Raw genomic sequence first — 25,628 nt, forward strand, 5'->3', positions numbered from 1 at the left:
GGCCTTGGGCAACTCCACCCTTGTGACTTTGGAGGGTTCAGCCCCCGCAGCTGCTCTCATGGGTTGGAGTTGGGTGCCTGCAGCTTCTCCATGCTCAAGATGCAAGCTGCCAGTGGCTCTACCATTCTGGGTACTGGAGGATGGTGTCCTCCTTCTCACTGCTCAGTTAAACAGTGCCCCTGTGGGGATCATTTATACAAGTAAATGATCCTTCCCCACCCCTCACCCCTGTGGTGATATCTGTGACCTTGTTCTTCACAGGGCACCCCACTGGGGTCTGTCCCATGCACCTGCTTCCAGCCACCCTCCTCTTTCTAGCTCACTTTCTCCAGTGCTTTCATTCCCCCAGAACTCTCGGTCCATTGATACAACCACAGCTTCACTGATCCTCAACCTGTCTGATACCGCTTCTTGTTTTGTTAACAGCTTTATTGCCATATCGTTCATATACCACACAATTCACCCATTTAAGGTATACAATTCAATGCTTTTAGTATATTCGCAGAGCTGTGTACCCATCGCCATAATCAGCTGTAGAAAATTTCATAACCTCATGCCCTTTAGTACCCCCCACTCACTACCCCACAGGACGGTTCTCCAGGCTGCTTCAGACCAATGCAATTTTCCCCGTGTCTCACTTGTGGTTCTCAGGCATGACTGCAGAGGGAGCTGAACCGACATTTCTGAAGGAAGACGTGCAAATGACCAATGAGAGCTTGAAGAAATTCTCAGCATCATTCATCATCAAAGACACACAAGTCAAAACCACAACGAGGTGTCCTCTCATCCCACAGAATGGCCACGATCAAAAAGGCAAAAATAAATCCTGCAGAGGAAGTGAAGAAAGGGAACTCGCATGCTGTTAGTGGGAAGTTGTACAACCACTAAGGAAAATGGTTTGGAGGTTCCTCAAAAAGCTCAAAATAGAGCTAACCCAGCAATCTGTCATGATATTTTGATACACGTATACAATGTGTAGAGATCATTCAGAGTGAACAGTATATCATCTCCTCAAACATTTATCATTTCTTTGTGTTGGGAACACTCAATATCTTCTCCTCTAGCTATCTGCAAATGTGCAATAAATTATCGTTAACCCCAGTCATCATACAGTGCTACAGAACACTATGGCTTATTCCCCCTGTGTGGCTGTAGTTTTGTATATGTGAACCAGGCTCTCCCCTTTCCCTCCTCCCCACCCCTTCCCAGCCCCTGCTTACCACCCTTCTACTCTCTACTCCTGAGATCAACTTCTTTAGCTTGCACCGGTGAGTGAGATCATGCAGTTCATCTTTCTGTGCCTGGCTTATTTCATTTAACATAATGTCTTCCAAGCTCACCTGTATTGTCACATATGGCAGAATTTTGGTCTGTTTTAGGGTTAAATAGAATTCCACTGTGTGTATACACCATCTTTTCTTTTCCATTACTTTTCCATTCATCTGTTGACAAGCACTTAGGTGCTTTCATATCGTGGCTATTGTGAGCAGTGCTGCAATAAACATGGGGTGCAGATGTCTCTTCAACACACTGATTTATTTTCCTTTGGATACACACCCCATAGAGATCGCGCCACAGCACTCCAGCCTGGGCGACAGAGCGAGGCTCTGTCTCAAAAAAAAAAAAAAATCCTAGAAGAAAAGTTAGGAAATTTCCTTCATGATATCAGCCTCGGAAAAAAAAAGTATGGCTAAGTCCTCATAAGCAATTGCTACAAAAACAAAAATTGACAAGCGGGACCTAATTAAACTGAAGAGCTTCTGCACAGTAAGAGAAACTAACAGGGAGTCAACACTCAACCTACAAAATGGGTGAAAATATTCACATGCTGTGCATTTGACAAAAGTCTAATATCTGCAATCTACAAGGAACTTAAACAAATCAACAAGCAAAAGACAAATAACTTCATTAAGAAGTGAGTAAAGGATATGAACAGACACTTCTCAAAAGAAGACATGCACATGGCCAACAGCTATATGAAAAAATGCTCCACATCACTAACTATTAGGGGAATGTAAATCAAAACCACCACGAGATACCATCTCATATCAGTCAGAATGGCTTTTGATAAAAAGTAAAAAACAACACAAAACAAAAAAACCTAAAATCAGATGCTGGCAAAGCTTGAGAGAAAAGGGAACACTTGTACACTGTCGGTGGGAATGTAAATGAATTCAGCCACCACGGAGAGCAGTTTGGAGATTTCTCAAAGAGCTAAGAATTGAACTACTATTTGACCCAGCAATCTCATTATTGGGTATATACCCAAAGGGAAATATATCAATCTACCAAAAAGACACATGCATCTATATGTTAATTGCAGTGCTATTCACAGAAGCAAAGATGTGGAATCAACCCAGGTGCCCATCAATGGTGGATTGGATAAAGAAAAAGTGGTACATATACACCATGGAATACTACACAGCTACAAAAAAGAATGAAGTCATATCTTTTGCAGCAATATGGATGAAGCTGGAGGCCATTATCCTAAGAGAACTAATGCAGAAGCAGAAAACCAAATACCACATATTCTCACTTATAAGTGAGAGCTAAACTTTGAGTCCACATGGACATAAAGATGAAAACCATAGACACTGGGGAACAACAGGAGGGAGGAATGGAGGGAGGGGGCAAGGGCTGAATACTGGGGAACAAGAGGAGAGAGCAAGGGGGCAAGGACTGAAAAGCTACTGGGTACTACAGTCACTATTTTGGTGATGGATTCATTCATACTCCAAACCTCAGCATCACACAATATACCCATGTGACAAACCTGCACATGTACTGCCTGATTCTAAAATAAAAGTTGAAGAAAAAGTTCTTTATATACTCTAGATACTAGATGCTTATCAGATATCTGATTTGTAAATCTTTTCTTCCTTTATTATGTAGACTGTTCTTTCACTTTGTTGATAGCGTCCTTTGGTGCAAAAATATTTAACTTTTGATGGCATCCAATGTATTTGTATTTCTCTTTTGTTGCTGGTGCTTTTGGTGTCCTATCTATGAATCCACACCGAATCCAAGGTCATGTTTTCTTTTAATAGTTTTATAGATTTGACTCTTAAATGTAGGCCTTTTGACCCATTTTAAATTAATTAGTGTATGTGGTGTGAAGTAGGGGTCCAGCTCATTCCTGTGCATGTGGATGTCTAGTTTCCCAGCACCATTTGTTGAAGTACTGCTCTTCCTCCATTGAATGATCTGGCACCCTGTCAAAAATCAGTTGGTCATCTACATGAGGGTTTATTTCTGGCTCTCAATTCTATTCCACTGGTTTATACATTTATTCTAACAACAGTGCTAAACTGCCCTGATGACTGCAGCTTTGTAGTAAGTTTTCAAATTGGCAAGTGTGAGCCCTCCAACATTGTTCTTCTTTTTAACCTTGTTTTAGCTATTCCGGGTCCCTTGAGATTCCACATGAACTTTAAAATCAGCCTGTGAATTTCTACAAAGAAGCCGGCTGCTTTCCTGATAGAGATTGCATAGACTCTGCAGATCAATTTTGGAGGTATTGCCATCTGAAAAATGTTAAGTCTCCTGATACATGAACATCAGTCTGCTTTTGGGCTGCCATAACAAAATACCACGGATTTGGTGGCCCAACAACAGGCATTTATTTTCTCACAATTCAGAAGTCCAAGATCGGGTGCAAGCAACTTTAGTTTCTGGTGAGGGCTCTCTCTTTGGGTTGCAGATGGCCGCTTTCCCACTCTTTGCTCACATGGCCTTTCCTTTGTGTGTGGAGAGAGAAAGAGATGGAGGGAGGAAGAGAGAGAGAGAGAGAAAGAGAGAGCGAGACAGAGGCAAATGCTCCCTGGTGTCTCTTCTTATGAAGATGCAAATCCTATGGAAGCCCTTATGACCTTATGTAACCTTAATTTCTTCCTTGGAGAACTCGTCTCCATATACAACCACAATGGGAGTGATGGATTCAACATATGAATTTGAAAGAACATGAATATTCAGTCCACAACAAATCTGGGATGTTTTAGATCTTCTTTAGTTTCTTTCAACAGTGTTTTGTCACTTTCAGAGTTGCAAGTGAGTAGAAATACAATTGATTTTTATATATTGGTCCTGTATTCTGAAAACTTGCTGGATTCATTTATTAGTTCTATAATCTATAAAACACTGGCCGAGCACGATGGCTCATGCCTATAATCCCAGCAATTTGGGAGCCCAAGGCAGGTGGATCACATGAGGCCAAGAGTTCAAGACCAGCCAGGCCAACATGGTGAAACCTCATCTCTACTAAAAATATAAAAACTAGCTGGGCATGGTGGTGCATGCCTGTAATCACAGCTACTTGGGAGGCTGAGGTGGGAGAATTGCTTGAACCAAGGAGGCAGAGGTTGTAGTAAGCTGACATTGTGCCACTGCACTCCAACAACCGAGCGAGACCCTGTCTCAAAAAAAAATCTATAAAACATTAGTAGCTCTTACAAATTGACAAGTAGAATACAAACAACCAAGTTTTGAAAAAGATGATTCTCTGATAAACAAATGGAAATGTGCAATTAAAAATATAAAAAGTAAATCAGACTCACTGGTAGTCAGATACACGGGATCTTTTCTGTGGAGTCCTAATGATGGAAAAGGAGCCAGGTTGGTTGGACCAAGGGAAAGCAAAAAGAGAAGGCAGATGAACTACAAGTCTGCCTTTCTTCATGGTTCAGGACTTAGCCCTCCTATGCAAATAACTCACATAACTCACAATCTTCCTGCACTCAACTTATGACCTCAGTTGATAGAAAAATGCAAATTAGCTCACTGAAACCTTGGCATTATCAGCACTGCATGTAACCCTCTCCGGCACAAGCACCATCCTATAAAATCCCCAGCAAGCCTTTGTCTCCTGGCAGCCAGCTCCTCCCTTGCTGACCTGCCCTTTCCATTCTTGCAACGTATTTTCCTACATTCTCTAATAAATCTGCCTTTCCTTACCTACAGTCTTGGTAAATTCCTTTTCTGCCCACGCTAGTGGACTCAGTTAGTGGCTACCTGCAATATTTTATATCTACTAGACTGACAAAAATTAACAAGAATAATAACACCTATTGCTAGTGAAATTGGGGGAAAAGGTACTCATACATTGTTCTGGGGATATAATTTATTATAGTTTTTTGAAAATAATATCTAATAAAATTAGGTAATATCAATACAATTAGTCTTGAAATTACTGAAAAAAGATTAAATGTAAACATATTCATGTATACATATATGGGTATGATCTATTATTTACAGTGTCAGAAAAAGAATCCTAGCAAATTGAAAATTAATACTAAAAGTCATACCCACTAAAAAATTAGATTACACCTGTACCAGTGGACTTGGAGAAATTTCCTCAAGGCTCTGGCTAGTGTGAAATGTAGATGCAGAGAAATGAGCCCTGTAGGATCCTCTTTTAGTAGCAAGCAATAAAAATATTTTTTACACATATGTTGAGTGTGTGCCTGGGGTACATAGGACAGTGGCTGGGTAGAGTGGGGAAGGTGTGTAGGAATCAACAAAAAGAAAATGACAGTGAAAAGTGAGTCCAGTATGTGTGATCCTACTTGTGGAAAAACTCCACATATATGAATATGCATGTTCGTAAAGAAACATAGACTTATATCCAGATCTACTTCCTAGGAGAGGCAACCATGATACAGGTTTTAGTGAAAAAAATTAAGTTGCAAAGAAATGTGGATAATAAAATCCTAATTGGTAGCAATACCCAATTGTGTATGCGCATCTATTTTTTATACATTGTATGTGCAAGTAGGAGGGTTGGGTGGGGGTGCCTGTGGGGCCCGGCACTGGGGGTGGCTTTTATTGTTTTTTAATTGTGTATATTTAAGACATACAATTCGATGATCTCATATATGTCTACATTGTGAAATAATCACCACAGTCAAGATAATTAAGATATCCACCACTTCACATAGCTCTCTCTCTCTCTCTCTTTTCTTGGTGGTGACAACATTTAGGATCTACCCTCTCAGTATGTTTTAAGTACATAATAAACACCATGTTGTTACCTGTGGTCACTTTGCTATGCATTGGGTCTCCAAGCCTTATTCATCTTGCAGAACTGAAGCTTTGGACCCCTGGGCCAGCACCTCCTCATTTCCCCTTTCCCTGCCTCTGGTTCCCATGCTTGCACTCTGTGCTTCTGTGAGTTTCACTCCTGTAGACTCCATGTGTGAGGGAGAGCGTGTGATGTCTGTCTTTCTGTGTCTGCCTCTTTTCACCCTGTGTAATGTCCTCCAGATTCGTATATGTTGTTGTAAGTAACCAGATCTCCTTCTTTTGAAAGCTGAAGAATATTCCATATATACACGTAGAGATGTATGTATATATTCCACATTTTGAAAAAGTCAAATACATAGAAACATAGAATAGAACAGTGGTTACCAGGGTCTGGAGGAAGAAGGAAAGGGGGAGGAGGAGGTCAAGGGCTTGCAGTTGTGTAGGAGAGGGAGCCGAGCAGTCCAGTGCACAGTGCAAGGACTACAGGTGACAGTCAGGTGTTGTGTGTGGCAGGTGTGCTGAGAGAAGACTCCAGGTGCTCCTACCACACACACATACACACACACTAACATCGTACACACATACTTACCCTCATACACACACATACACACACACACTCACCCTCATACACATACATACATACACACAGTCTCACACACAATTAAAAACACACCTTACACACACTCATACACACATAATCATACAAACACACACACTCATACACATGCATACACACTCATACACACACTTATCCAAACACACCCATGCACACACACTTATACACACACATACAAAAAGGAACCATGGAAGGTGTTGGAGATGTTAATTGCAGCCATCATTTCAGTAGTGTACATGTTTACCACAGCACCATGTTGTCCACCATGAATATATACAATAAAAATAAATGTAAAAAAAGATGTGTCTTGGGAGAGTCCTTCATAATAACACCTGAGAGGTGTCACCTTTCTTGACTTTTTCTGACCACGAAATGCACCTGCCAAGGATGGCAGACGTAGGGAACTGACCTCCTGGGCCCTCACGTGCCCAGTTATCTTTGGCCCTCCGGACTGGAGCAGTTTGTAGACCCTGGAAGCAGGGCCCCAGCACTGACAGCTTGGCCTCAGGCCTCTGCCCCATCGGTGGTCAGGTGGCGGCCACGAGGGCGTGGGAGCTTGGCCATCCCTGCCTCCTGGAGTGGACGAGGTTGGCGGCTGGTCAGCCTGCTCCTGCCCCACCCTTGCCTCATGGACCCTGGTAGCATCACTGGCTCAGCCTTGCTGGGCATGCACAGGCAGCGGCACCCGCTCTGATCCAGGAGGCTTGCCCTGCTTTTGGCTAAGTTCTGGGTCCGGCCACTGCCACAGAAGGCTCAGTCCCCTGTGTGATCATCCTGGCTGCTGCTGGGTGCCCATGGCGCCCCTGATGCCCTTCCCTTGACAGGGCTTGGGTTAGCATCAGGCCAGGACCCTCTGGGACTGGGACTTGTGCCCTGTCTGGGGTCCCTGTCCCACAGGTTGGGCCAGAGGCCACAGGGCATGCTGCTGGCTGGCCATGGCTGCGGGAACGTGACACTCACCCTTCCCTGTGGCAGCCTCCAAGTGATGAGTTTTCCAGTGGATATTAACTTCCTGAGGCCAGGAGCCATCTGGGGCTACAGGGCAGCCTGCCGTGTGCCATCCTGGCCCCTTCCACACCATGCTAGCCACTGCCTGTCATGGGGGTCGGAAGCAGGCGATCCCGTGCAGGAGGTGTCTCTGGACCTGCCTCTTCTCTTGCTCATCACAAGGCCAGGCCAAGCCTGGTGTCAGGACCCTGGTGGGGTTGCAGGGCCAGGCCTGTCCCCTGGGCCTGGGGTGTCCAGGGCACACATAGAGGAAATAGGGGCCCTGCATCCCGGCTCCTCAATGTACTGTAGAAATCATGGGCCCTCAACATTCAGGTCTGTGGGAGGCATCCACAGAGACTTCCAATGAAGGAACTGTTAGACAACTCCTGGTCTCTCCTGAGTTGGGGACAGGCCAGCCACACCCTGAGCCCCTGGGGACGCCCAGAGAGTGGCCCACTGTGTTGGGCTCTGAGGAAGTGCTCTCATTGTAGAGCACGGGGGATGCTGTGGCCCACTCCTCTCAATTTTGCTGTGAACCTAAAACTGCTCTGAAAAAAAAGTCCATTAAAGGAACCAGCATGGGCTGATGGGGAGGGGCTCATTCACCCCTCAGTTGGACACTGTGTGGCTACGAATCCACCCTCAGACCACAGAGTGGGTTTCGGCAGCAACACCACAGCCTAGCCTCATCCTGAGCTCAAATTTAACTCGGATAAACCAGGCCCTTTTTCTATTGTTCTTAGCCACTGTTAAACCAGGTCACTCGTTCTGTGTTTTTGCAATTGGCTTTTAAACAAAAGAGCTGGGTTTGGTGTATGTTTCCTTGTCAAATATTTTTTTCCAATAACACAGGTGGAAGAAAACAGAGAGGGCCTCTTTCTGGTCCAGCCATGGGGTGGAGGCCGTTTTTGACTTTCACCTTCCTCTGTGGGTCCAGCTCTCTCTTGCTTGTTGGCTCTGAGGATTATTTAGTTTTTCAGCAGCTCGGTGACTTAAAAAATATATATGCTTTAAATATAGCACTTTAAAGCTTTATTTATTTACTTACTTATGTATGTATGTATTTATTTATTTAGAGAAAGAGTCTAGCTCTGTCGCCCAGGCTGGAATGCAGTGGTGCGATCTAGGCTCGCTGCAGCCTCCGCCTCCCGGGTTCAAGCAATTCTCTTTCGTCAGCCTCCCAAGTAGCTGGGATACAGGTGCCCACCACCATGCCTGGCTAATTTTTGTATTTTTAGTGGAGACGGGGTTTCACCATGTCCTTTTAGAAGTTTCAGGGTTGTGAATAGTGTCTAGTCAACCTTACTACCGAAACAGAAACTCAGAAGCAATTTCTAAAACTTCCGAGTTGTTGAGTTTTCACTTTCTTGTCGCAGTTCCGCCAGGCACTCACTGCCTGCCATCCTGTGAGACGGTGGCTTCCCGAGCAGCCTCCAGCGCTCTGCTGTTACAGACGCCTGGGTCTGGGGGCTCCAGCCGTGCAGCCCACCTCCTCCTCCGCCAGCTCCTGCCTTCCCTCCCCATGAGTCGAACATGCTGGACTTTGGTCTAGGCCCTCCAGCCTCCGGAACTGGGAGAAATGGTGTCTGTTGTTCCGTCTTCCAGGCTTACTCTGTGGGTTTTGTTCTGGCAGCCCCAGCTGACAGAGGCAGCAGGGAAGGGACAGGTGGGCACCTGAAGCAGAAGTCTGTGTAGGGAGGTGTCACAAGGAGGCAGGAAATAGATGTCTGTAGGAAGCCTTCCAGGAGATGCTGCGGGATTTGGCGACTTGTGGGGGAGAGAAGCCCAAAGGGCCTCCCAATTCTGTATCCTGGAAGATGGGAAAGATGGCGACGCCCCAAGCCAAGTGGATGCCACGGCTGAGTTGTGCCCCCTGGTTCATACGTTGGAGTCCTCAACGCAGTATCTCAGAATGGCACCTTATTTGAAGATAGGTCTTTACAGGGGTGATTAGTTCAAACACGGACCTAATGGAGTAGGGTGGGCCCTAATCTAATCTGTGTCCTTATGCAAAGAGATGAGGACGCGGACACACACAGAGGGATGAGCACGTGAGGATATAGGGATGGCGGCATCAGTAAGCCACGGAGGGAGGCCTCAGGAGGACCCGGCCCTGAGGCACCTCGATGGCGGATTCCGGACTCCAGACTGTGAGACAATCCACTCCTGTTGCTTAAGCCACACGGTTTGTGGAGCAGCCCTAGCAAACTCACACAGCAGGGTACGGGGGGTTCCCAAATGCCTGGGAGCGCAACTCTGTGGAAAGTGTACATTTCTCTAATCACACAGAAGTTGAAACAAAAGAATCACAATGCAAACTCGTGGGAGGTGCGGATCGTATTTATTTAGAAGATCTAGCCTAGGCACTTACAAGGCGAAGCCCTGGGGAAAGAAACAGGGCCAGGTCGGAGGTAGAAGAGGAGACTGGGCGCCCCTCCTCCTCAGGAGAGGATCCTGGGGTCTCTAATAATTCCGAGTCCTCTAGGTCAACTCCAAAAGCAATCGGAGCGGTGGCAGCTCAGGCAGGATGAAGACGAAGGGGGGAGGAGCCAGGAGGTTGCAGGGACCGGGGAGAGGCGGCAGCAGGTCGGAGGATTCCAGTGTCAGCGTGTTTCCAGCAGGCTCACAGGAGGGGCCCAGGGATGTGGGATCTTGAAGCCCTGAGAAGGTTGAAGTGGTGGGGTCAGGAAAGGAAGAGGGGATTCCGGGAGGGTTGATGGGCAGGACCCAGCATGCCAGAAGCCCTCATGACCTCAGAGGCTGAGCGGCTGAGTACTGAGCCCTGGACGCTAGGCTGCCTTAGTCCAGAGGAGGACAGATTCAGAGACGTGCTTCAGGAGTTCAGGACACAGCTGCAGTCATTCCTGGAGAGCCCGGATCTGTAGGACCCACTGAGGTTTGTGGGCAGAGCCTTAGATCTTGCACTGGCAGCAAATTGGGACACAGCAGCTCGACTGGGAGGAGCAGGGCTTGCAGCAGCTGGACTGGCAGCAGGATGACCCACAGCCTGAGGAGCAGCAGCAGGGCTTACAGCAGCGGGACTGGGAGCAGCAGGGCTTACAGCAGCTGGACTGGGAGCAGCTGGGCTTGCAGCAGCTGGACTGGCAGCAGGATGACCCACAGCCTGAGGAGCAGCAGCAGGGCTTACAGCAGCTGGACTGGGAGCAGCAGGGCTTGCAGCAGTTGGACTGGCAGCAGGATGACCCACAGCCTGAGGAGCAGCTGCAGGGCTTACAACAGCTGGACTGGGAACAGCAGGGCTTACAGCAGCTGGACTGGGAGCAGCTGGGCTTGCAGCAGCTGGACTGGCAGCAGGATGACCCACAGCCTGAAGAGCAGCTGCAGGGCTTACAACAGCTGGACTGGGAACAGCAGGGCTTACAGCAGCTGGACTGGGAGCAGCTGGGCTTGCAGCAGCTGGACTGGCAGCAGGATGACCCACAGCCTGAGGAGCAGCAGCAGGGCTTATAGCAGCTGCACTGGGAGCAGCCACAAGAACCGCAGCCCCCCTTGGAGCCCCCACGAAATCCACAGACCCCCTTGGAGCCCCCACAGGAGCCACAGATGGAGGAGCAGCAGACGGGCACACAGCAGCTGGAGCCACAGCCCCCCTTGGAGCCTCCACAGGAGCCACAGCCCCCCTTGCAGCCCCCGCAAGGGACACAGACCCCCTTGGAGCCCCCACAGGAGCCACAGCTGGAGCAGGAACAAGCTGGCACACAGCAGCACACGGGCTTGCAGCAGCAGACAGGCACACAGCAGCCGGAGCCACAGCCCCCACAGTCAGAGCCACAGCCCCCACAGCTGGAGCCACAGCCCCCACAGCTGGAGCCACAGCCTCCAGAGCAGCCACAGCAGCCCATGGTTCTGGTGGGTTGAGGGTGGAGCAGGTAGAGGAGCAGGTGAGAGGGAGGTGTGCAGGTGTGGAGTTCCCTGAGCCCGGGCTCTTTATATTCCTGCCCAGGTGTTTATACTGAACACGTGAATACTTCTGTTGTTGTTTCTGCTATTTCACATGCACGAGTGTTATTTTTAATCTCTCCACAATCCCATGAGCCACCATCAGCTCAAGCCAAGCTGTCCTTTCCTTGGTTTCTAAATTTGGCCTCTTCCTCATAGATGTTTCCCTTTGTTAGAAGACACTGGGCTCCCTCTCCAGCGGGTGTCCCAGGAGCCTGGGAGGCGGTGGTGGCTTGGCCGAAGGGTGGACCATTGTCCTTGGTGCTCAGGGCTCTCCTCAGCGATGCAGACCCTCCACCCCCTGGCATTGGTGTTTATATCAAGGATGGTCATTTTGTAAAAAATAAAATAAAATAAAAATAAAAAAATAAGCTGAAAGAAAGGCTGTCTATAGGTTCCACCGCTTAAAAACTTCAAGTATAAATATTTTGTCAAATCTGTAAAACAAAGTTTTGAAGAGCATGGATTTGAGTGTGGCCCTGGTTCTCCTTTGTCTTTCTTACCTCTTCCTCCTGCGGTTCGGCTCACTCCTCCAGACACGGATTAGACCTACGTTCCCTTCAGGCAAGCTGGGCTCACAGAGGGAACAGACGAGCAGGACCCTTTCTAATGCTTTTGAGTTTTCCTCAATTAATTCTTTGTAAAAATTCTACAAATCAATGGATATTCTTCAAGTTTATTCTTCTTGAAGGCTACACAAATTTTGATTAGCCAACCTCTCTAACACACTTTTATTTTCTAAAAGATTAATTTTAATATTTTTTTTTTGAGAAGGAGTATCGCTCTTGTCACCAGGGCTAAAGTGCAGTGACGCAATCTCGGCTCACTGCAGTCTCTGCCTCCTGGGTTCAAGCAATTTTCCTGCCTCAGCCTCCCCAGTAGCTAGAATTACAGGCGCCCACCACCAGGCCCGGCTAATTTTTTTGTATTTTTAGTGAAGACAGAGTTTCACCATGTTGGGCAGGCTGGTCTCGAACTCCTGACCTCAGGTGAACCACCCGCCTCAGTCTCCCAAAGTGCTGGGATTACAGGTGTGAGCCACTGCACCCAGCCAAATTTTAATTTTTTATTAAGGTAAAATTTACATGCAGTGAAAAAAATTTTTTTTTCTGAGTCTCCCTCTGTCACCCAGGCTGGAGTGCAGTGATGCAATTTCAGCTCACTACAACCTCTGCCTCCCGAGTTCAAGCAATTCTCCTGCCTCAGCCTCCCAAGTAGCTGGGATTACAGGCACCCACCACCACACCCAGCTAATTTTGTATTTTTAGTAGAGACGGGGTTTCACTATGTTCGCCAGGCTGGTCTCAAACCCCTGACCTCAGGTGATCCACTTGCCTTGGCCTCCCAAAGTGTTGGGATTACAGGCATGAGCCACCAGGCTTGGGCTGCATTTTTTTTTTTTTTTTTTTTTTTTGAGATGGGGTCTCATTCTGTCGCCCGGGCTGGAGGGCAGTGGTGCGATCCTAGCTCACAGCAGCCTTGGTGTCCTGGGCTCTGCACATATTTTGAGTGTACAATTCCATGAGTTCCGCTAAACATGTACTCGTGTGCCCATCACTCCAACCATGACCAACTGCTTCACCCCCAGAAGGTTCCCTTTCGCCGCCTTCCCTTCCTGCCCATCGCTCCAGGCACAGACAGCTCTGCTGACCAGTTGTGCCTGTTGTTGAATGTTGCAAAAATGAAATCATTAAAAATGTACTCTGGTTTCTTTCCCTCACGATGTTATTCTGTGTGTCAATGATTTGCTCTTCTTCTTTTTTTTTTTTTTTTTGAGACAGGGTCTTGCTCTGTCACCCAGGCTGGAGTGCAGAGTGGTGCGCTCATGGCTCACTGCAGCCTCGACTTCCTGGGCTCAAGCGATCCACCTGCCCCAGCCTCCCAATGTGCTGGGATTACAGGCATGAGCCACCACGCCTGGCCTTCTTCTTCTTTTATAATCACCGCATAGTGTTTCTGTAGCAGGGTGAGCCGCAGACAAGAACCCCTCAGACACCGAATTGTGGAAGGAAAGGGCTTTATTCAGCTGGGAGCATCGGCAGACTCAGGTCTCCAAAAACCGAGCTCCCCAAGTGAGCAATTCCTGTCCCTTTTAAGGGCTTACAACTCTAAGGGGGTCTGTGTGAGAGGGTCGTGATCGATTGAGCAAGCAGGGGGTACGTGACTGGGGGATGCATACACCGGTAATTAGAACGGAACAGGATGGGACAGGGATTTTCACAGTGCTTTTCTATACAATGTCTGGAATCTATAGATGACATAACCGATTAGCTCAGGGGTCGATCTTTAACTACCAGGCCCAGGGTGTGGTGACAGGCAGTCTGCCTGTGGATTTAGCTTTTACTTCTTTTTTCTTTGGAGACAGAAATTGGGCATAAGAAAATATGAGGGGTGGTGCCCCCGTTATTCCATGTAAAAATATTCTCCACTGCGTTCCCCCATTCTCATGTTCGTAGATATTTGAATCATTCACAGTTTGGGGCGATGATGAATAACACATAATCATGCCTTCCAGTCCTTCCGTATTCATGTTTTTAGTTTTAATTTTTTGGTCAAATATTGAGGACTGGCCTTGCTAGACCATAGAGTAGTGTATGCTTAACTTGCTAAGAAACAGACAGCTTTCCAAATGCTCATGCTGCTTTCCCCCTCCCCAGCAATGCCTGAGAGTGTCCGCTGCCCCAGGCCTGTCAGTACCGGCCAGCGGCTTTTCAAATGTGAGGCATCGGATGGGTGTAAAATCGCATCTCGTGAGCATTTTGACCTCTGTTTCTCTGATGACTAATGTTCGCAAGGATTCTTTCTTGCACTTATTGGACATTTGCACATCTTTCTTGTTAAAAAGTTTTGCTAAAATTGTTTGCCCATTTTATTGTGATTTTTTTTGTCTTTTTGTTATTGAGTTGTTGGAACTCTTCAGAAATTCTATATCAAGAATGAATATGTGAAGTGCTTTGCCATATGTATGTATTTATATTTACATATATATTTCATATACATGTGTATATGTGTGTATATAATATATATGTAGAATATATATATCGTATATAATTTTCTAGTATTTGACTTGCCTTATTGTTATCTGAACTTTTTATACGGAAACGTTTTTGATTTTGAAGTCCACATTAACATTTGTTTTGACAGCTAGTGCTTTCTTGTGACCTCTTTGAAAACGCTTTTTCCTAGCATTTCCTTTAGAAGCATTAGAGTTTTAGTTTCTATATTTAGTTCTATGATGGATCTCAAGCTAATTTTTGCGTGTAATGTGAGGTAGGAGTTGAGATCCATTTTTTCACATTTTCATCCAATTGTTTCAGCAGCATTTGATAAAAAGACCTTCCTGGCCAGGCGCAGTGGCTCACGCCTGGAATCCCAGCACTTTGGGAGGCCAAGGAGGGCAGATCACCTGAGGTCAGGAGTGCAAGACCAGCCTGGCCAACATGGCAAAACCCTGTCTCTACCAAAAATACAAAAATTAGCCAGACATGGTGGGGGGCGCCTGTAATCCCAGCTACTCAGGGGGCTGAGGCAGGAGAATCGCTTTAACTCGGGAGGTAGAGGTTGCGGTGAGCCGAGACTGCAGCACTGCACTCCAGCCTGGGTGACAGAGTGAGACTCTGTCTCGATATAAACAAACAAACAAACAAACCGTGCTTATCCCACTGAAATCACTGGTGTTTTTAATGAGAATCAGCTGACACAATGGCGAGTTTCTTCCTGTGTCCCGCTCCGCAGGTCTGTATGCCGCTTCCTAATGCAAACACAACGTCACTGTGACATTATGGGAGGTTTTGAAGTTAAGTATTGTGAGACTCCAACTTCATTCTTCTTTTTAAAGATGGTTTTGTTTGTTTCCAATTCCTTTACTTCTCCAGCGAAATTTTAGAACCAACTTGATCATCTCAAATACCAAAAAACCCGTTGCTGTTGCAATAGACAGCCGAGGCACGGGAAAGACCCTGGAGAGAGCCCCTGTGCCATGTGGGCAATTGGAGAAGGCTGAAGGCTGAAGCTGGAATTCTAAGACTGGGAAGTGCCTCCTCACTCCAGCCCCCACCCTCATTACCAGACTATGAAGCCCGTGGGAACAAAGGTAACTGCACCCACCAAGTCTTTGTCTTTCCTCTTTTCTTTTCTTTCTTTTTTTTCTTTTTTTTTTTTGAGACGGAGTCTCGCTCTGTCACCCAGGCTGGATGCAGTGGCCCGATCTCGGCTCACTGCAAGCTCCGCCTCCCGGGTTCACGCCATTCTCCTGCCTCAGCCTCTCTGAGTAGCTGGGACTACAGGCACCCGCCACCACACCTGGCTAATTTTTTTTTTTTTTTTGTATTTTTAGTAGAGACGGGGTTTCACCGTGGTCTCGATCTCCTGACCTCGTGATCCGCCTGCCTCGGCCTCCCAAAGTGCTGGGATTACAAGCGTGAGCCACTGCGCCCGGCCTGTCTTTCCTCTTTTATAAAATGCCTGCTGATGTCTATGAGTTGGTTCCTCTGTTTAGTTGTTTTCTTTGCTTGCTGATTGGCGTGAGCTCTTTGTGTTTTCAAATGCTGAGCCATGGTCAGCTTTATTTTATTTTATTTTATTATTATTATACTTTAAGTTTTAGGGTACATGTGCACAATGTGCAGGTTTGTTACGTATGTATCCATGTGCCATGTTGGTGTGCTGCTCCCATTACTTGTCATTTACTCAGCAAACTATTGCGTGGTCAGCTTTTATGTTGCAAGATCCTCCTTGGTTCATCTTTTCATTCTCGCGACAGCTTCCCTTGTTAAATGAGAATCTTTGAGTGTTTAATTTTAACTTATCAATTCACCCACCTCTTCCTTTAGAATTAGAGTATTTGGGGCCTTATTTAGGAAATACTTCTCTGAGATCATGATATATTTTTCTGTAAAAGTTGAAAACTTTTGTCATCTGTTTTAAAATCTTGAATCAGGTATATGTGATGGTTAATTTTATGCGTGAATTTGGCTGGATCCCAGGGTGCCCGGATATTTGGCTGAATGTTATTTCTTGGTGGTCGGTGAGGGCGGTTTCTGGATGAGACCAGCATTGGGATCAGTGGACTCAGGAAAGCAGACGCCCTCCCCAGTGTGGGTGGCTTCCTCTGATCCACTGAGGGCCTGAATAGATCAAAAGGTGGAGGAAGTCCCTTTCTGCCTGACCGCTCCAGCTGGGACATCAGTCTCCTGCCCTCGGACTTACACTCACACCGTCAGCTCCCTGGTTCTCGGGCCTTTGGACTTGAACAGAATGACCCTGCCGGCTTTCCTAGGTCTTCAGCTTACAGACAGCAGATCATGGAGCTGCTCAGCCTCCAGAATCGCATGGGCCAATTCTTCATAATCATCTGTGTATCTGTGTATCTCTCTCTGTGTGTATGTATGTATGTATGTATGTATCTATGTAACTATCTATGTAGCTATGTATCTATGTATCTATGCAAGTATCTATCATCTATGTATCTATATATGTATCTATCCATCTATGTATCTATCTTTGTATCTATGTATCCATGTATCTATCTGTGTATCTATGTATGTATCTATCTATCTATGTAGCTATCTAACTATGTATCTATCTATGTAGCTATCTATCTACCTGTCATCTATTTATTTATGTATGTATCTACCTATGTATGTATCTATGTGTCTATGTATCTATCTATCATCTATGTATCTCTATATATATCCATCTATGTATCTATATGTCTATTATCTATCTATCTTTGTATCTATCTATCCATTTATGTATCTATGTATCTATCTATTATCTATGTATGTATGCATCTATCTATCTATCTAATCTACCTATGTACCTAATCTCCCACTGGTTCTGTGTCTCTGGAGAACGCTGATTAATGCAGTATAGATTTTTGTGTATTCGTGTGGAAACTGCCTTTCTCGGCATGTTTTCTTTTCCAGCCCCTCAGTTACCCAGTGTCAGTCAGGATGGCCTGGGTTGTGCTGCAGCAACAAACCACACCAAGATCTCAGTAGCTGAGTCAACCCACACCTCCCACCACCACAAGACACCTGGGGCTCTGCCTCTTATTCCATAACCCAGGCAGCCAGTTGCTGTGGCAGAGGAAAAGAAAAATATACTATTCATAATAGAATTCAGCAGTATATTAAAAAGAATTTTGGCTTACAGGCATGGTGGCTCATGCCTGTAATCTCAACACTGTAAGAGGCCAAGGCGGGAGGATCACTTGAGTCCAGGAGTTTGAGACCAGTCTAGGCAACTTAGGGAGACCCCATCTCTACAAAAAAAAAAAAAAAAAAAAAAAAAAAAAAAAAAAAGGCATACTGATGCACACCTGTGGTCCCAGCTACTTGGGAGGCTGAGTTGGGAGGATCACTTGAGCCTGGAAGATCAAGGGGACGGTGAGCCATTATTGCACCACTGCACTCCAGCCTGGGCAACAAAGTGAGAACCTGTCTAAAAATAATAGTAAATAAATAAGAAATAAAATAACTTTGCACCCTAACCAAAATATTTACAAACCACATATCTGACAATGGACTGGAATATACAAATCTAGACTATGTAAAGAACTCTCAAAACACAACAGCAAATCATACATAAACACAAAAACAATCCGATCCAAAAATGGGCAAATGACTTGAAGAGACAATTCTCTGAAGAGGATGTACAGATGGCAAATAAGGATGTGAGAGGAAGTTTGACATCCTCAGACTTTAGGAAAGACAAACTAACCAGTAATGCGATATCATGATGCCCCTATGAGAATGGCTTAACAAAAAAATAGCAGCGACACCAAATGCTGGCAAAAGGCAGAGAAGCTGGGCCACTCGTATGTTGATGGTGGGAATGCAAAATGGTACAGCTACTCTGGAAGATAGGTTGGCAGCTTATGAAAAAACTAACCACACAACCGCCATTCAACACAGCAATCTCACTCCTGGGCATTTATCCCAGAGACATGTGCACACGGAAAACCTGTCCACAAATGTTAATAGGAGGCTTATTCAAGATCACCAAATGCTGGAGACACCCACATGTCCCTTGATGGGTGAAGGGGAAACACACTGGTTCACCTCTGCCAGGGGACACGTCTCAGCCATGAAATGGCAGGAATGACAGACGCTCGATGACCCAGATGAATCTCCAGAGAATCGTGCTGGGTAGGAAAAGCCAGTCTCAAAAGGTTACACACTGTGTGTTTCCATTCATGGAGCATTCTTGAAATGACAAAATTACAGAAATGGAGAACAGGAGGGAAATGTGGGGACTTCATCAGGACAACGCGTGGGGTCCTTGCTAGAGAAATGATCTGTATTGTGACCGTGCCAAGGTCAATATCACTGTGTTGTTATGTTACCTGTGTTCCAGATGCTGTCACAGGGGACATGGGAAAGGGTACATGAGATCCCCTGTGTGTCTTCTTACGAGTAACTTCTTACGAGTAACTTCTTATGAGTAACTGCAGGTGAATCTACAATCACCCGAATATAAAAAGTTAAATTGAAAAAAGAGTGCATACCTCAGAGATACTCAGGGAGTCATGTTTATAAAGTGCGTGGGAGAGTAGCTGGAATGCACGAGGTGCTGTCAATATCGGGTGGTGGCAGTGAAGGCGGTTATTGGATAAATCACCAATTAGGCAATTGGCGAATCAGATTCCAAATACGTTTCCAAGGTAGAACCTTGGAGATTTGCTGTTGGATTGGATGTGGGGGGTGGAAGAGGAGTCGAGAGGATGCCCAGGCTTCTATCCTGAGCCCTGGGCAGGATGGAGCTGCTGTGAACCACAATGGGGAAGGCTGGGAAGGCGCTGGTTCCAGGGGAAGGAGGAGGAGTTCAGTCCGGGATGTGCTTAGTTTGAAAGGCCAGATGTCCATGAGAAGCAGGCACCTGGGCCTGTGAGTGTGGAACCTAGAGGGGAAGGTGTTGTGAGAGACATGGAGGAGGTCGCATGTGAGATAGAGACCCCCCGGCTGAACCTGGCACCGCCCAGTGCTCGGGGCCTGGAGGAGGAGAATTAAGCAATGGAGACTGAGGTGGAGTGGCTGGTGGCACAGAAAGGAAGCCAGGGCTCTGCACTGGGCTGGCTCTGTCCCTACATAGATAGATAGATAGATAGGTACATAGATACATAGATACATACATGGATACATACATGGATACATAGATACATAGCTAGCTAGCTAGATACACACATACATACATACATACACACATACATACATAGATGGATACATAGATACATAGATACATACATACATACATAGATGGATACATAGATACATAGATAGTTAGGTACTTACATACATACATAGATGGATATAGAGATACATAGATGATCGATAGATACGTAAATAGATACATAGATAGATACATACATACATGCATACATAGATGGATACATAGATACATAGATAGGTACTTACATACTTACATAGATGGATACAAAGATACATAGATGATCGATAGATACATAGATAGATACATAGATTATTCTGAAGAATTGGACCCTGCAATTATGGAAGTTGAGCAGCTCCACAATCTGCTGTCTGTAAGCCGAAGGTGTCCCCTGCTTGTTTCCAGACTGAGTCTGGTTCCCCAATCACTCTGACCAGAGATTCATGCTAAGATGCTCCCTCGGTGACCACTCCACACCCAGCCAGCATCTCTAGGCTCCATACAGGATCTCCCTGTGCTCATTGTAAACCATCAGGCCTTGAAAATATTCACTAGTGGCAGTGGTGCATGCCTGTAGTACCAGCTACTCGAGAGACTGAGGCAGGAGGATCCCTTGAGCCCAGGAGTTCGAGACCAGCCTGGGCAACACAGTGAGACTCTATCTCTATTAAAAACAAGAAGAGGAAGGTAAAAAAGAAAATAATCACAAACAAGTAAACAAGCTGACAATGTCATTTATTTATTTATTTTTTATTTATTTGAGACAGGGTCTCACTCTGTCACCCAGGCTGGAGTGTAGCAGTGCAATCATAACTCACTGTAGCCTCAACCTCCCAGGCTCAAGAGATTCTTCCACCTTAGCCTCCCCATTAGCTGGGACTGCAGGTGTGCACCACCATGCCCAGCTAATTCTTTCATTTTTCTGCAGAGACGGGGTCTTGCTATGTCACCCAGGTTGGTCTTGAACTCCTGAGCTAAAGTGTTCCTTCTTCCTTAACCTCCCAAAGTACTGGGATTACAGGAGTGAGCCAAGCCCAAGCTGACTACTTCTTTTTTTTTTTTGAGATAGAGTCTCGCTCTGTCACCCAGGCTGGAGTGCAGTGGCACCATCTCGGCTCACTGCAAGCTCCGCCTCCTGGGTTAACACCATTCTCCTGCCTCAGCCTCCCGAGTAGCTGGGACTACAGGTGCCCACCACCACATCTGGCTAATTTTTTCTTTTTTTGTATTTTTAGCACAGATGGGGCCAAGATGACCACTTCCAAAAGTGTTCTCCACTCAAGCAGCTCATTTACTTAACAATATCACTTATTCCCACACACCCCCTCCCAAATGTCTTTCATGTCTTTGCAGAACCAGCTCTCTTAAATACATTTTCCACAGTCATATTTACAATGCAAATTTTAAGTAAAATTGCAATGCTTGCAAAAAAAGAAACGTAGGATTCTGTGATGTCACTGAAAGTGACATTGGAGAACATCTGCTGGGAGCCAGGCAAGGCCACCACAGTGAAGATCAGGCAGTTCACCCTGAAAGAGAAGCTGGCCAAGGAGACAAGATGGGGGCTTCCCAATGGGGCGAGTTGACCTCGAAGAGAGGCGTTCGTGAAGGATGAGAAGGAGCTCAGTTGTTTTTGCTACGCGACTCCCTTCAGCGTCATTCTGTCACGGCCAACTGTGAAATGAAGGATGTTGCAGCAGGCAATCCTATGATTTTATCAAAAAATTATGCATAAAATATCCAACACGTGATTTTCTCTTTGTTGATTTCATGGAGAGTTACAACTATGTCTTAAATCTTGCTAACAATCATGTGACATCTGTTCATTATTAAGGAAGGTTTTGGGTTTCTTTCGCTTTCTCTTCTACCCCCACACCACAAGCACAGACAGCATTGGTTCTGTTGGGCCTGTTTCCAACGAATAGCTGGCAGCAGGCTCTTCTCTGGTGCCCATTACCGTGGTAGTGAGGCCATCTTTGATCTGCAGGTCACTGGGTCCTGCCGGGGCCAAACACCTCCCCCTCTTCCCTGCAGAAACCTCTTCATCACACAGCAGGACATGAATTTACCCACAGGAGCCACAGGCCAAGCAAAGAGAACGCCAAGTGAGCCATGGGGGGAGAAGTTTCCGGCGTCTTCTTCTGGACCCACTGACCCCACAGCAGCCCCTCCTGCCCCACTGGCCAGGCTGGAGGCAGCTACCAACTCCCTACCTCAGTGTGGTCTGTTCTCATGGAACCTCATCAAAGTGTACCCTTAAAAAGGGTTCCTTTCAGCCGAGCACGGTGGCTCATGCCTGTAATCCCAGGACTTTGGGAGGCTGAGGCAGGCGGATCATGAGGTCAGGAGATCGAGACCATCCTGGCTAACACGGTGAAACCTCATCTCTACTAAAAATACAGAAAAAAAAAAAAATTAGCCAGTCGTGGTGGTGGGCGCCTGTAGTCCCAGCTACTTGGGAGGCTGAGGTAGGAGAATGGTGTGAACCTGGGAGGCAGAGCTTGCAGTGAGCCGAGATCGTGCCACTACACTCCAGCCTGGGCAACAGAGTGAGACTCCATCTCAAATAAAAAAAAGAAAAAAAAAAGATTTCCTTTCATTTGAGCTTCAATTGTTCTTTGCTGCTCAAAAGCCTTCTAAGTCTTATCATTTCCCAGGCAGAACTGAGAACTCTGTAGCTCCCCAGGTTTCTCCAGGCTTTCTAGAACTTTCCTCCCGGCTGGCAAATCAGCCGGTTCTTTCGAGCTCACCCTGTTCTTGTAATGCTTTGATAAATGCAGCCACAACGACCCACGTGGGAGTGGCATTGTGTTTTCTGAACTCTTCCCTCAGGGATACACGATCTGGGACAGTCTTACCAAACACATAATAACTACCTTTCTCACCTCTAATAACTTTCCTTTCCACCCACCCCCTGACCAATAAACCAGGCCCACAATGCTATGTTTTTGTTCTGGTAGGTTTCTGGGTCAACCAGGATAGACCAATTACGCTGCTCACACGCGCCACCCCCACGTTTCAGTGACTTCACACGACACAGGCTTACTTCTTGTTCACATCGCAGGTCACTGCACGTCAGCTGGTGACTCTGCTCTGTGCTTCATCACTCTGGGACTCAGTCGGAAGCAGCAGCCACTGCTTGGAATGTTAGTGGTCATGGTGGGAGAAGAAACAGAGAATGCAGAAGACTGCAGCAGGTGCTTCAAACTTCTTCCCACTGATGCAAGCAAATCACATGGCCACACCTGACTTAGAGAGGGCTCATGGAAGGGCCACCCTACCACCTGCCATCCAACCTGTTCCCAGAAGGAGAGGAGAACCAGGATGCCTACAAATAGCCCTAATTACCACCCCATTCTGGGCTCTGTGTGGCAATGATGCCAGTCCTATAGATAGGTTTTTGGCTAAATGAGCTTAAGCTTTTTTTTTTTTTTTTACTCCAACATATGCATTTAAGGCTATGAATTTTTCTCTAAGCAGTGATTTGGCGCATGCAGTAAATTTGATAGCCCCATTATTTCATTAGGGGTTATAAAATGGTTAGTTTCTAATTCTACAATTTCTTCTTTATTTATAAACTGGAATAATTCCTCTAATTTTTTGGTTACCGTAAGATAGAGTTTGTCTATCAGAGATAGAATAAGTGCCTGATTATTTTCCTTTATATAGTCATCTTCGAAATAATGACTTGATTCCTAGAATCCTCTAAAGGCAACTAAATTTTACAGTTTGCATAGTAACTCTATTATTATTTGTGTATGTATGTGTGTGTGTATGATTACTCACTCCTAGTTTAAACATATTTGATGTGTATCAGTCCAGTTAAGAGATTGGTGTTCAGATTGTTCCAAGTCTGTCTATACAGAGTTTCTCCAGGTTTGACTCTTACCTTTTTTTTTTTTCTTTTTTTGAGATGGACGAGAGGCAGGGGAGACAGCCAGCCCCATCCTAGCACCTTCCACCAACATCACCATCAGACTCACGGAGTCCGAAATATAACAAGAATAAGAAAACAATAGCCATAGCCATAGTAATGACACCGAACAACAGAGAAATCAGCAAGATATGTGTTTCAGTTTGTCGGCATGGTATTTTTATTAGTTTGCAACTTTCTGTTTAAGATAAAGCAGTGTGATCCTGGTTAACATGGTGAAACCCTGTCTCTACTAATAATAATAATAAAAAAAATTAGCCGGGCGTGGTGGCGGGCGCCTGTAGTCCCAGCTACTGGGGAGGCTGAGGCAGGAGAATGGAGTGAACCCGGGAGGCGGAGCTTGCAGTGAGCCGAGATGGTGCCACTGCACTCCAGCCTGGGTGACAGTGCGAGACTCCATCTCAAAAAAAAAAAAAAAAAAAAAAGATACAGCAGAGTGTTGGACATGCAAAGCCACTCCAAGGAAGCCTCTTAAACGCCCACCTTGTTGCAGGTGGGACGCTTATGCCCAGCTGCTCCAGCTGGAAAAGACAGGACTGCAAGTGGGTTCAGGAGCTCAGGCCTCTGAAAAGATGAGCAAAGGCGAGGCTAGTGGGTGAGGGGTGATTCAGCTGCAATTGCAGTTGACTTGGGAAGAGAATTTGTTAGGAGAGACAATGGACATTAATTAGGGTGGACTCTTCTTAGGAAAAGGCAGCCAGATATGGCATCGTTCTACAGCAGGGAATGGACCCTGAGCAATGATTTGGGGCTCAACAATGAAGGACAGGTCACAGCTTTGGAAGACAGGATTAGCAGGACTCACATGAGGCCTGAGTCCAGAGCCTCAGATCTTACACTGGCAGCACACAGGGACACAGCAACTAGACTGGGAGCAGCAGGGATTGCAGCAACTGGACTGGCAGCAGGATGACCCACAACCTGAGGAGGAGCAGCAGGGCTTACAGCAGCTGGACTGGCAGCAGTAGGGCTTGCAGCAGCTGGACTGGCAGCAGGATGACCCACAACCTGAGGAGGAGCAGCTGGGCTTACAGCAGCTGGACTGGCAGCAGGATGACCCACAGCCTGAAGAGCAGCAGCAGAGCTTACAGCAGCTGCACTGGGAGCAGCCACAAGAGCCACAGCCTCCTTTGGAGCCCCCACAGGAGCCACAGCCCCCCTTGGAACCCCCACAGGAGCCACAGCCCCCCTTGGAGCCCCCACAGGAGCCACAGCCCACCTTGGAACCCCCACAGGAGACACAGCCCCCCTTGGAACCCCCACAAGAGCCACAGCCCCCCTTGGAGCCCCCACAGGAGCCACAGCTGGAGCAGGAACAGGCTGGCACACAGCAGCACACAGGTTTGCAGCAGCAGATGGGCACACAGCAGCTGGAGCCACAGCCCCCACAGCCGGAGCCGCAGCCCCCACAGCCGGAGCCACAGCCCCCACAGCCGGAGCCACAGCCCCCAGAGTTGGAGCCACAGCCTCCAGAGCAGCCACAGCAGCCCATGGTTCTGGTGGATTGAGGGTGGAGCAGGTAGAGGAGCAGATGAGATGGAGGTGCAGGTGTGGAGCCCCCTGAGCCTGGACCCCCTTATATCCCTGGGTAGGGTTGCTCTGAGACCTTGGTCACTCCATCATTCCCAGCACTTCCTGGGTATGTGATTATTTGTTTTCTGGACTTCGGGTTCTCATTGGCCTGATCCAACACCCACCTGCTTATGTTTCTAAATGTAGCCACTTCCTCCTTGGAACTGGACCTTGTACTGAACTGATCACCTGCCTTCTGTTTTCCTCATGTGACGGGCAGAGGATGGGTTTTCTACAAAGATCATTTTGGTTGTTTTCTTCCCATCTTTTCTTCCCACCTATGGCATTATATTTTTCTTTGAAACTGTGATCTTTGTGTAAAGAGAATTTTTTAAAAACTAAGCTTTCATCCATATAATTAAAGAGGCT

At 46.6% G+C, this 25,628-nt stretch overlaps 3 protein-coding genes across 7 annotated transcripts in view; 1 reads left to right on the forward strand and 2 right to left on the reverse strand.

The window, feature by feature from the left end:
* The window catches only part of LOC746379 (uncharacterized), a 33,889-nt gene extending 27,126 nt beyond the window's left edge, over positions 1 to 6,763 (forward strand). For all 5 annotated transcript variants that reach the window (XM_054661869.2, XM_054661866.2, XM_054661868.2 and 2 more), the window contains one exon: positions 652 to 6,763. In XM_054661869.2, the coding sequence (XP_054517844.2) occupies positions 652 to 866 (215 nt within the window). In that variant the 3' untranslated portion in view covers positions 867 to 6,763. The remainder of the gene's footprint in view (positions 1 to 651) is intronic.
* A 3,773-nt stretch (positions 6,764 to 10,536) lies between these two features.
* Positions 10,537 to 11,487, reverse strand: KRTAP5-3 (keratin associated protein 5-3). The gene is made up of 2 exons (XM_024347531.3): positions 10,931 to 11,487; positions 10,537 to 10,705 (listed from the first exon to the last, which is right to left on the reverse strand). Exons 1-2 carry the CDS (start codon positions 11,485 to 11,487, stop codon positions 10,537 to 10,539), a joined length of 726 nt encoding a protein of 241 aa, XP_024203299.2.
* A 12,578-nt stretch (positions 11,488 to 24,065) lies between these two features.
* Positions 24,066 to 25,224, reverse strand: LOC112204797 (keratin-associated protein 5-4). Its single transcript, XM_024347533.3, has one exon. The coding sequence runs from the start codon at positions 25,177 to 25,179 to the stop codon at positions 24,514 to 24,516; it is 666 nt and encodes a 221-aa protein (XP_024203301.2). The 5' UTR covers positions 25,180 to 25,224; the 3' UTR covers positions 24,066 to 24,513.
* Positions 25,225 to 25,628: the final 404 nt, after the last annotated feature.

Source organism: Pan troglodytes, chromosome 9 (assembly GCF_028858775.2).
Source record: "Pan troglodytes isolate AG18354 chromosome 9, NHGRI_mPanTro3-v2.0_pri, whole genome shotgun sequence".
Lineage (NCBI taxonomy): Eukaryota > Metazoa > Chordata > Mammalia > Primates > Hominidae > Pan > Pan troglodytes.